Consider the following 13616-nt stretch of genomic DNA (forward strand, 5'->3'; position numbering starts at 1 on the left):
TAGTGTCTAGTTTTCCCAACACCATTTATTGAAGAGACTTCTCATTGGTTATTCTTTCCTGCTTTGTCAGAGATTAATTGACCATGTAATTGTGGGCTCATTTCTGGATTTTCTCTTCTGTTCTGTTGATCTATTTGTCTATTTTTGTGCCAGTATCATATTGTTGTGAGTACTATGGCTTTGTGTTATGACTTGAAGTCTGGAATTGTAATGCCTCCAGCCTTGCCTTTCTTTTTCAAGATTGCTTTGGTTATTTGAAGTATTTCGTGGTTCCATACAAATTTTAGGATTTCTTGTTCTACCTCTGAAAAATGCTGATGGTGTTTTGACAGGGACGAATTAAATGTGAAGAGTAATTTGGGTAGTGTAGACATTTTATCAATATTTGTTCTTCTGGGAGCCTGGGTGGCTCAGCTGGTTAAGTGTCTGACTCTTGATTTTGGCTCAGGTCATTATCTTATGGTTCATGAGATTGAGCCCTGTGTTGGTCACTGTGATGAGTGTAGAGCCTGCCTTAGATTTCTCTCTCCCTCTCTCTCTGCCCCACCCCCACTTGTATGCATGCATGCATGTGCTTTCTCAGTTCCTTAAAATAAAGAAACCTAAACAATATATATATATATATATATATATATATATATATTTTTTTTTTTTTTTCTTTCAATCCATGAGCTTGGAATGTCTTTCCATATCTTTGGGTCATCTTTAATTTCTTTCATCAGTGTTTTATTGTTTTCAGAGTATAGGTCTTTCAGCTTTTTGGTTAGTTTTATTCCTAGGTATATAATTGTTTTTGGTGCAATTGTAAATGGGATTATAAATTATATTAGTTTTAACCCAAAGTGTATGTTTGATATGCATGATTTAACCACCATATGTTGGAAATTCTGAGATGCACATTAGAAAGTCTAAACAGAACAGAGTCCATAAAGAGAGTAGTTGAACACTAATCTGTTCTGTTTAGTAAAAGTGTCAATCACCAAGTATGGTTCCATTTCACTGTTGGTGTTTACAACTTTTTTTGCCTATTGCACCCCTAACTCAATTTTTGTTAATTTACTTAATGCAGTTTTAAAATTTTGTACAGTTTATATATTAATAAATAAAAAAAATTAAACTCACAATTACTTTTAGATAAAATTATGTTTTAAGTTAAAACACATTTTTCATTATTGTATATAATTTTGTTATGTCTATAATTGAATACCTTTATATTATAGTTTTGTTTGAATTTACCTCCTAGCAATTCATGAACACATTACTCCCCTGGTGGTGAAGTTAATGAATGGAACCAGAGCTAGGGTGGGAGGAAGTATGGAACAATGGAAACAAAAGACACTGCTCAAGCAAAAGCACCTGAGTGGATCAGTTGGCTAAGTAGCCACAACTCTCCTGGTTCCAGATTCAGAGTCTCTGTGTAGCCCTGTGCTGGCAACATTGAGCCTGCTTAGGACTCTGTCTCCCTCTTTCTTTGCCCCTCCCCCACTCACACATGTGCTCTCTCTCTCTCTCTCTCTCTCTCTCTCAAAAATAAATAAATAAACATTTAAAGAAACTGTTCAAGGCAAAGGCAAGCTCACAGCACCAGACATGGAAACCTGGATATGAAAGAGAAGGCATGAAAATTTCAAATCACATAAACTTTTTAAATCGAGAGAACAAACAGTATTACTTAAAATATATCTACACATAAAAGAAAATCTACAAAATATTAATTAAAACTTGACAGAATTAGTTTCAGTTCAAAGATGTGAGACACTGGAGTGTTTGATATTACTCTTAGAAGAGAAAAAAAACAAAGGGTAGACAAATTGCTAATTAATTACTTTATTTTGAGCCAATCAGAAAATTTAAGTTGCAGAGAAAACAAATAACCTGAATTTTAGGATTCATCCATATAGTTGCATGAATCAGTATTCATAACTTCAATTCCTGAGTAGTATGCCAGGTATTAAGGGGCACCTTAGTTGTGTCCAGGTTGGAGAAATTACAAAGCTTCTATATACATTGATGTAGAAAATTTGTAATCAATTTGTCTATATTTATTTCCTGAGATTTTTATTGATATTATATTGAATATGTAGATTTAGTTATGAAGAATAAACAGTTTAATAATTTTCAGTTTTCTAATCCATGAATACAGTTTATCTCTCCATTTATTTAGATCTTAAACTTCTTTTATCAACATTTTGTTGTTTTCAGAATAGTCTGCATATATTTGTTAGATTTATACCTAAATATTAATTTTTCATGCTATCATAAATTATCTATCTATCCATTTATATCTATAAAGATATATGTTAGATATATATCTCTATATATTTCTCTTTATATATATTTTTAGATAAAAAAATCTAAAAATCTAAAAAAATAAAAACTATATTTATATGTAATATATTAAGTTTCAGTTTCCAATTGCTGTTACGTAGGAACATGATTGACTTTTGTACATTGACTTTATATTCTGTGACCTTGCTACACTCACATCCTGACTCTAATTCAGTATTTTGAATGACTTTTCCACATGCATAATTGTGTGGTATGTGAGTAGAGAGTAAATCACTCATAATTTCTATTACATTGCACTTCTGCCCACTGAGGCAATCTAGAATGATTCTAATGTTATTTCCATATCACTGCTCTTTATATATTGGAAGTTCTCCTTTATATTCCCCCTGAGTCTTGACAGTAATCCATGTATTCATTTCTTTTACTCCTATTCAGATTGTCTCAAAAAACCAGTAACTGTACTTTGTGTGACCACATTATTTTAATATATATTCCTTTGAAAAGATAGTGCCAGGATCGTGTGCAGAACTCAGACACTAAGCACTTCAAATTGTAATCTCTGATAACAGAGCTGCAATAATGTTAATAGATTATGTTAGTGCATATAAATCTCACAATGACTCTTTGGGTAGGTATTTTTATTTCCTCATTGTAAAGAGGTTTAGGCTTAAAAACATTAACAGATTTGCCCACAATTTCTTAGGAATATGTAGTACAGCTGGCATTTGGAACCAGGTCTCTTATATTAAATCCTTTGCTCCTAAACACTATACTAACTTAAACAAGTAATGTAATTGATACTATAATTTTACTGTATGAAATGCTGTTTACAATATAATTTTTGATAATTAAATTTTTGCTATAAATAAAAATATAGATAAAATTTTGATTTTATTTCTGAATTATTTATATATCTCTACTTTTACATTTTAGTCTTACGGATTGGCTCAGTCTTTCAACCTCAAAGTTAATAATGAGACACAGGAAATAACTTTTATTTAATCATTGCTTTTTATATTATCTTCTATTTTATATCTATTTTATTTATCTTCCATTAAATATTATCTTCTAATTGTTAGTTCCTGCAAATGTTTTCCAGATCTACCTTACCAATATGTTTCTACGTTTTAGTAATAGTTTAAATTTCACACAATTAGATAAGACAGTTATTCAAACAATATCTAAATAGTGAAAGAAATAAAATTATGAAAAAAAAACAATATAAATAAACACTTTTATGTTCTTGGGCTAGTTCATAGCTTCAGGAATCAAAGAATATCTGAGGGCACAATTATTAATTAACTTAGATTCCTATACAGAATTATTTATGCAACTATTTTCAGGGTTAAGGTTTTTTTTCGACGCGTGTTGAAGTTTATTAAATGCTGACAGGCTGGTGAAGGTGCAATAAAACTTTATGAGTAGCTCAATATATATCTGAGCAGTTTCCTTGATCATAACTTTTGCAGCCTTACCCAGCTCTGGTACGGCATAGTGAACAGAACAGGCTATGAAATAAGGTACGTTTATGGATCATATTTCTTCATTACTTTCATGTTTCTAAGTAATTATGTATTCCTTTAATTCATGTTAGCAATATTCCTGCCTACCTTTAAAAGAGAAAAGACAGCTTATTTTCATTTGCCATTTTAAATATATAGTCTTTGTACTAAAACAGGAAAAAACATTTTTAAATTTTTTTAAGATATGAGAATATTTTCTTTCCCCAGCTCTTCATTATAAGTGAATCAAAGCAAGTTTTGTTTAACTACTTCATATAGAAAAAAGTAAGAATCAAAACATATCTTAAAATATGTAGAAATACTCTAAGTATGACTAAATGTATTTTATTTAAGAAAATATGTATAGGTGGAGTAGAATGCTACAGTTAAAAATCATTTAATCTTTTCTAGCAAATCTTTTTTACAAAGTCATTAAACTACCATCTAGTAAAGTATTACTCATTTTTAAAATAAATTTACACAGAAAGGACATCAATATATAATTTCCCGAAAAGTGTTTTGCTTAAAATTGCTGTGATCCAAAATGTGATCAATGTAATTACCACCTACAGCACATGAACAATTTTAGTACTGATTGTTTATGAGTACTCACATGAGTAATTTAATTTTAATACATTAATTTTGTTCTTATTCTTCTAGATAAAAGAGGGTCTGCTTCATAACAATATGCATTTTTGTTTTTAGACTTTTCTTAACAAAAGAAAAGCACAATCCTTATTGGCTTCTTGATACCAAAGTAAGATATTACTTTGAGTGAGACAAACTTATCTGAAGTTAAACATTAAATGCAACTGTGTCCTTTCTCACATAACATTGAGCAGTTGGGTTTCATTTTCTCAACAACCTCCTATATCCTCTGTCACTTTGATTAAGTCTAGTTTACATTTGGGTTCTTTGAAGATTACAGATACAATAAACAGCTTACATATGTGTAATAGGAAATCATATGTTAAAATTGAATGCTAATCTTTAAACATTCATTCATAAGGTGCAGTTTAAAAAATGAATTGTACTTATTTGATGTCAGGCTCTGAACTACTTTCATGATTATTGCTAGTAAGAATAGAGCAATACAATTAAGGAAATTGACATATGTATAAAGAATGGCAGTAGATATGCTATGTAATATGGTAAAATGGAAAAAAGGATGGATTAACTCTGCCTCTAAGAGTAGGAAAGAACTCACAAAGGACATGGCATTTGAACTGGCATAAATTGGAAGTGACCTAGAAAAGCAGATATGGAAGGATTGAAGAAAGACTAAACAACATGTACTAAGAAGATATGTTATACAAAAAAGATGTTGCAGTGTTGGAGTTAAGATGAAGGTATAATTCTGAAAATATTTTGGAGGTAGAACCAAGAGGCCTTTTGAATGAATGAATGAAAGAAGTTTTTAGGTTGGGGCAACTGGATATGAACTGATCTAGATAATTACAGAGGAGGCTAGGGTGAGAGGCCAAAAGTTTTTTAAAATCAGCAATTTATAATCACTATATTGCACAACTGAAACTAATATTATACTGTATGTTAAGGAACTAAAATGTAAATAAAATCTAAGAAAAATAATATCTGCAATTTATTAAAGCATTTACCATGGAAATTCTAAATTCCCACCTGGGTATATGCCATTGAATAAGATTTATATAAAAAATCGTAGAATACAGAAAAGTCAGGAAAACTTGAAGACTAAGAGAGATGAGAGATGTATGGTCAAAACTAAACTAAACAAATAAAATTTAAGATAATCGCTGGAAAAAAAGCTTCCCAATCTACATTTAAGTATCCTCTGTATACTAACTGAAATGTATTATGTTATCAGAAAATAAGCACCTGTGTTTGATACAAGAGTTTAGTATATTTTATTTTCATTTTGAGGGAGGAACTTGGAGATCATGCAGTTCAAACCTTTTTTTAAATGACATCTCCCAAATATATACTGTATACATATATAATTTTTCACAATATTTTATATTTATATTCATATGTATATTCTTTCCAAATATATTTATATTCTTTTCCACAGTATTGTTATAAGGAAGCAGTATTGAAATTGAGATCCAATTGTATTAACTATGGTTAAAAATCATTTTGACTTTGAGAGACAATAACTTATTTCTCTAAGCTTGAAGTTGCTAAGAAGCAAAATGTGGATAACATCATCTCCTTCCTAAAATTGTGAGAAGTAGGGAACACAGTGCAAATGGTAGGTTTCTTTCACTTGAGAAAGGCCCTAAAATGAGAGAGCAAGGCACATCTGCTGAAAGATCTTTGCTTCGCTTTTCCACTATTTATGTTTCATCTTAGTTACCACAATAATGTGTATCACAGATTCACTTATTAGAAATTGCAAGTGTTGTTTACATTTTTGCCAATATTTATTTAGATTATAAACAGAGCCGTCTGCAGCTCTGCTTGTGTTGTAGCTAAAAAAAGAGGAATGTATATACTTTAATGATAATGATGGTGGTGTACTGTAAGAACATATTTTACATTTTAAACATATATTTCTTTTCTTTCTTTAGATGGCAAGGAAGAAATTTTCTGGATTAGAAATCTCTCTGATTGTCCTTTTTGCTATAGTTACTATAATAGCTATTGCCCTAATTGCTGTTTTAGCAACTAGGACACCTGCTGTTGAAGGTAAGTAATGTTAAAAAATACTTACACATTATAGTGAAGTTAAAGAAACTTTACTCCATATTAGTTATGGGTTTTTAAAAGTTATCTACATGAGATGAAATGTTAAGAAAGATCTCTGGGATGTTACATAATTACTCCAGTTTTTTCTATCTATTACAGTTATTTTAGTTAAGAGCTGTTGTAATTAAGGAATCTATCTGCTTTGACATTAATAACCTTCCCCACGTTGTGTTGCTTGAGAAATAGTGAAGAGGCAAAGGGATCAAGGTGTTAATGGAAGGAGGAGGAATAATCATCTACTGTTTTTAGTGAGGTTCTTCTAATTAATGGAAATACCTAGGTTTTTGCTCTGGCCTTCAGATACTTGGAAAAATGAGGGTGGGGGGTGGAAAATCTATGGGACTTCCCTCTTTATTTTAGGCTCAGTTTTGTTTTTTGTTTTTTGTTTTTGTTTTTTTAGAGGAGAGAGGATGTATAACAAAAAAAGGATAGAGGGAAGGTGAAACAAAGCTTGAAAAGTTTATCTATTTTTTCTGAATATTTCTATCCTCATTTAGAGTAAATGCATACTACTCCTATCCACCTCACCTGCTTTCCCTTTTTCATCATTCTCTCTAGACCAAATCAGGACTGGAAAGGATAATGTTACAAAGTATCTTCTAGTCTAACCATAGTTAATTTTCTACTGCTCTTAGTCATTTGTTTTACTTTCTTCTAGTATACTGCAAACTCACTACTTTGTGAAGTAACCAATTTTGTTACCCATATCTGATTACTGGAAAGGTCTTATATAGAATTGGGATTTACTTTTCTTTGCTGTGCCCTGCTTTCTCTTCTGTCCACTCCAACGTGTTTTCTCCCTCTTACCTTTCTCTCTTCTGCAGTAATTCTTGTCTCTTTCTCTATTTCCTTCTCCCATCCATATTTCTCCATCTTCTTTCTTCATCTATAAAACACATTTTTTTGTAAATATGGTGGAATGTACATTTTGTTTCCTTTTGAATCTACCTCAAGACCTTCTGTGAAAATATTTTGGTTTTCTACAAAAACACTCAGTAGGGCTCTGCACAATTTTTAAATACCATTTGGATATCTTCCTTTGGTAACCAGGACTTGAAAGTGTCAGTTTTTTATTAATGTAAAATTTATTTTTATTTTTATTATATATAAATTTAGTTGTTCTTACAATGTAAGGTATTTATTACTCCCACAATATGAAAATATTAATTTAACACAGTGTTTTATTTTATTGACCTCTCTATTTCCTAGCGATTAGTAATTCTACTTCAAGCCCACCTACCACTCGTACAACCACTGTGTTTCCCGGTTCAGGAAAGTGTCCAAGTGAGCTAAATGATCCTATCAATGAGAGAATAAATTGCATTCCAGATCAATTACCAACAAAGGTCTGCAACAAAAGACTTTAATGCTTTTTATAAATAGATATATATTATAGTAAGTATATTAAGATAATTGCTCAATATCGGATCAATACCATATTTTTAAAGATCTAGCCATCAATTGGGCTACATTTATCTTTTTCTTATAGCTCTGTATAAAGAGATGAGAAATAACAGAAATTACTGAGCTTGCTTTCCTGTGCTTCTATTCAATTTAAATTCACAACTTAATATTTTCGTGCTTAACAACCTATTGTTAATTTTAAAAACCTTTATGAAATCTATTCTTGCAAATCTACTTCTTAAAAAAATTGTAACCTTTGAGAGTATGAGAGAGAGAGAGAGAGAGAGAGAGAGAGAGAATATGAGAGGAAAATGAATGCTCCATAAAAGTATTTGTAATGATGGCATTAAGAATTGTCTGTGGAAATGGTGCCTGGGTGGCTCAGTCCATTAAGCATCTGACTGCTGCTCAGATCATGATCTCACAGTTTGTGAGTTCGAGCCAGGCATCGGGCTCTGTGTACTGACAGCTTGGAGCCTGGATCCTGCTTCTGATTCTGTGTTCTCCTCTCTCTGCCCTTCCCCCATTTGTTCTCTCTCTCTCTCTTTTGCTAGCTCTCAAAAATAAATAAACATTAAAAACAATTAAAAACAAGAATTGTCTGTGGAAAATAAAGTAATATGATATTTTGGAAAATTATTATTTTTTAATTATTTGGTAGTTTGGGAGAAGCCCAAATGGAGAAAATTAAGGGTAACTTAATGGATTCATGTAACCCTGAATGACTCTTCCTAGTCTTCATAACCTATGAGAATAAAGGTCAGTGAAGGTGTGTGTTTGTGTGTGAATGTGTGTGTGTTCACAATTTGCAATATCTATATAATCTATAATACCCACATAATGTAAATATATATTAATTATATATTATATATTATATTATATATGTTAATGTAATATGCATATCTATAGTATATTATTTATCTATTATATGCATGTAATATGCAGATCTATAATATATGTTATCTGTAATAGACATATCTGAATCTCACCTCTCTCTTTTCATCACAAGCAGATTAAGTAAATGAACTATAAATTTTTCTATTAGCCTTAACCTAAGCTACCTCATAGTTACCACATAATTTTTTAATATTTGCTATGAAAAGTAGCAAATGGATGAGATTTTTCTTAGGACAGTATTAGGAACAGTTAGTCTTTATAGTTTACCTAATGATAATAGAGCTGGATAAATAGTGTTTACTGTGACACACTAAGATAATTGGCCAGATATTCTCTTTAGGTGTATTCTTCTTAGGGAACAATTGAAGCTTAACATAGAATTCTATTAGGGATAATATGGGCTGCTAAGATCTTACAGGGAAATGACATTAATTATTTTATTTTATTTATTTAGTTTGAAGGCTGTATTTACTTATAATTTATTATTTAATTATTATATGTTAAGTTTTTAGTTAAATTCTAGTTACTTAACACACAGTGTAATATTGGTTTCCGGAGTAGATTTTGCTGATTCATCACTTACATATAACATCCAGTGCTCCAGGGAGACAATATTTAAAAGCTAATTGTTTAAGGTTTTGATGGCTACTATTAGTTTTTACTGTCAGCCTGTAAGGTTGCTAAAGAGTGTTTTCAATGTGAAACAAATTAAACTTATGAATTTAACAAATTTAAGCTAACAAGTATTTGTCATTTAAGTAAAGAAGGTGAACTTACTTTAACAGCAGCTATAATTCTACCCAGAATGTATTAATCAGCCTGGGCTTCTATAATAAAATGCCAGGCTGAGTGGCTTAAATAATAGACATTTACTTTCCCACTGTTCTGGAGACTAGAAGTCATGATTCTACCAGTGTTGGTTTCTAGCGAGACATCTCATCCTGCTTTGTAGACAGCTGGATGCTTGTATCTTCATTTGGTCTTTCCTTTGTGCATGCACAGAAAGAGAGAGAGAGTATATATGTGACCATGCTCTGGCATCTCTTCCTCTTTTTATGAGAGCACCAATCCTTTCAGATTAGCATCCCAGCTTTATGTCTTCATTTAACCTTAATTACCTCCTTGAAGTCCCTATCTCCAAATACAGTCATATAAGGGGTCAGGGATTAAGGCTTCCTACCTAAGAATTGTTGGGGGACACAGTTCAGTCCATAAAACAATCAATTGCTGTAACTATAATAATAACAATATTATTACATGTAATTCTATATGTATACTAACACACATATAATAAAAATAAGAAAAAAACAAATTTATTGTATTTTTATCCAACAAAGTTTATGACTATTGATGGGTATTTAATGTGTTTTAATTTTTTGCTTTTTCCAATTAAGAAAAAAGAAAATTGAAGTTCACTCCTATGTGGAATTTGAGAAACAAAACAAATGAGCAAAGGGGAAAAAGAGAGAGAGGCAAACCAAGAAACAGATTCTTAACTATAGAGAATAAACTGATGGTTACAAGAGGGGAGGTGTGTGTAGGGGGGTGCTTAACTAGGTGATGGGGATTAAGGAGGGTACTTGTGATAAGCCCCAGGTATTTTATGGAATTGTGGACTATGTTGTACACCTGAAACTAATACTCTGCGTTATGTTAACTAACTGGATTTTATTTATTTTTTATCAAGTTTATTTGTTTTGAGAAGAGAGAGAGAGAGAGAGAGAGAGAGAGAGAGAGAGAGAGAGAGAGAATGAGCAGGGATGGAACAGAGAAGGGGAGAGAGAGAATCCCAAACAGGCTCCACACTGTCAGTGCAAAGCCAGTCATGTGGCTTAGTCCTATGAAACAGGAGATCATGACCTGGGCTGAAATTGAGAGTTGGACACTCAACTGACTGAGACACCCAGGCACCCCTGTCTCATAGAGTTCTTGAAGGGACTAAATATGTAATGCACTGAAAGCACTCAAATATTAGACATTATTATGAGCACCTGTTCCTTCCCAGCGGCTGTCCTAAGCAGCTAGCTCACTTAAACAGGAACAAGTCTTCATGGGATCATTCACTATTGTGTTCTTGCCTCATCTGTTCCTCCTGAGCAAAAAGAATGATACTGCAAATATCCAGTTACTTTCATGTCATTAACAATTCTGGAAGGGGTTCTTTAAAAAAAAATTTTAATGTTTGTTTATTTTTGAGAGAGACAGAGCGTGCAAGCAGGGGAGGGCGGGGACAGGGCACAGAATCTGAAGCAGGCTCCAGGCTCTGAGCTGTCAGCACAGAGCCCAACTTGGGGCTCAAACTCATGAACCATGAGATCGTGACCTGAGCCGAAGTCGGACGCTTTAAGTGAGCCACCCAGGCACCTGGAAGGGGTTCTTTTAACTCAAGAGTTTACAAAGATATCAGAAGTGACTAATTGAGAATGACTGAGCTCACATCATAAAATTAATTATATATAGATTATTAAGCCTAACTGGAATTTAAATAAAAACAAGAAGTAGCTTTTTAAACAATATTACAATAATAGGGGGAAATGCCTGTAATCTTGAAAAATAGGCAGAATGACTAAACATAAATAATAATTATCAAAATCTCTAAAGATAAACCAAAAGTATCCATATTTTAAAAACAATGAGGATTGGGGCGCCTGGGTGGCTCAGTCGGTTGAGTGTCCGACTTCAGCTCAGGTCATGATCTCACAGCTCGTGAGTTCAAGCCCCGCGTCGGGCTCTGTGCTGACAGCTCGGGGCCTGGAGCCTGCTTCAGATTCTGTGTCTCCCTCTCTCTCTGCCCCTAACCCACTCACATTCTGTCTCTGTCTCTCTCAAAAATAAATAAACATTAAAAAAGCTTTTTTAAAACAATGAGGATATACAGTTTTGAACTAGTATTTTGCTGTGTATATGTAGTGGTATGAATGATATGTCCTCTACAAATTCATGTCTACTTGGAGCCTTATAATATGACTTTATTTGAGCCTAGTGGCTCAGTCAGTTAAGCATCCAACTCTTGATTTTGGCTCAGCTCATGATTTTGTGATTCATGGGATCAAGCCCTGCATCAGGCTCTGCATGGACAGCACATAGCCTGCTTGGGATTCCCTCTCTTCTCTCTATCTGCCCCTCCTCCCACTCTCTGTCTCTGTCCCTCTCTTTCTCAAAATAAACATTACTTGGAAATAAGATCTTTGCAGATGTAATTATATGCTAAATGAAATCTTGCTATTTGGGTGGGTCCTAAATCCAATGACTGGTGTCCCTTCAAGAGAAGGGGATGACATACAGAGAACCACAGGGAAGAAGGCAGTGTGAAGATGGAAGTACAGATTGGAGTATGGTGTCTTCAAATCAAAAAATGCCGACTTTCCAGGAGCCATCAGAAGCTATGACTAGACAAGGAAGCAGTCTTTCCTAGAGCCTTGGACAGAGCATGGTTCTGCTAGCACCTTGAAGTAGGACTTCTAGATTCCAGAACTGTGAGAGAATAAATTTCTGTTCATTCAGACAATCCTATTAGAACAGCCCTAGGACCCAAATATAGTATGTTTGGAAGAACTTCATGTAACTCCATTTTACTATATTTTTTTTATTTTAGCAAAATGTGATTATAGTTTGCTTATTTATATTTTCTTAACAGCTTTACACCTTCCCAAATCCGTTTCTCTATGTTTAGTTCTACCTCTCAGTTTTGTACCAACATTTAAAAAGCTTTTTGTAAAGATTACCATAAATGACAATTTTTTGTGTGTGTAATTATTTCTTTCTATTGCTGGGAGTACTTCTATAAGTTCTATAACTAGAGGGAAAATTACCTGATCAGAAGTCACACATACTTTAGATTCTGATAGGTAATGAACCCCTAAAATATCAGGTCAAATTGTACTTCCATTTTCAATGTACATGTATGTATGTTTGTACTTGTGTGTGTGCATGTGTATGTGTATCTGAAGCCAGTTTAATTTGATGTTAAAGTAGGAGATAAGTTAATATGTCAGCCTCTGAAAGAGTAGCTTTAAACTATTTTTAAGACAAATAGGCAAGAAAAAAAACACACAGATGCTCAAATTATGAAAGTGTGTAACACTATTAAATTTAAATATTAAGTAGATTTTTAATTATACCAATGTTAACACACAGAATTACCATGTGCCTCAACTTTTTACATAAGCATATATAGTTTTTTTCCACTTCACATAATCTTTCCATACAGATCATAAAACTACTCAGGAGCTCAGTGTTTTGCTTTATTCTTTGGATATAATGGCTACAACTAGTTACAACCTGCCACATAAATTAGTTTAATTATTTACTTAAAATATTAAACTAACAAGTGGCTGGAAATAACTGCCTTAAACATGTTATGTAGGCTTGAATTCAGGGCATGTCTTCATCTTTATACACTCACTTGTAGCTTGATACATAATTGATAGTCAAAAATATTTCAGTTCTTCTGTATTGACTATGTGACAACAGAATACATTATAATTACTCATAGGGCAGACTTTTAAAAAAACATAGGCTTAGTAGTAGTAGATCTTGGAATCTGGGATTGTGATACCTTCAGCTTTGTTCTTTCTCAAGATTACTTTGGCTACTTGGTGTCTTTTGTGGTACCATCCGAATTTTAGTATTATATGTTCTGGTTCTGTGAAAGATGTTGTTGGTATTTTGATAGAGATTATATTGAAACTGTAGATTGCTTTGAGCAGTATATTCAAATAAAAAATTAAAATCAAAGACATAAAGAAAAACATAAGTTTACAATAATGTGCACAGATATGTAAATTTGATAAATCACAA

General features: G+C 32.5%; 1 protein-coding gene across 5 annotated transcripts in view; it reads left to right on the top strand.

The window, feature by feature from the left end:
• The window catches only part of SI (sucrase-isomaltase), a 157536-nt gene that overhangs the window by 51220 nt on the left and 92700 nt on the right, over positions 1-13616 (top strand). For 2 of the 5 annotated variants that reach the window (XM_045036312.1, XM_045036313.1), the window contains 2 exons: positions 6338-6455; positions 7725-7861. In XM_045036312.1, the coding sequence (XP_044892247.1) occupies positions 6338-6455; positions 7725-7861 (255 nt within the window). 5 annotated transcript variants of the gene reach the window in all.

The sequence above is a fragment of the Felis catus genome, chromosome C2 (genome assembly GCF_018350175.1).
Source record: "Felis catus isolate Fca126 chromosome C2, F.catus_Fca126_mat1.0, whole genome shotgun sequence".
NCBI lineage: Eukaryota > Metazoa > Chordata > Mammalia > Carnivora > Felidae > Felis > Felis catus.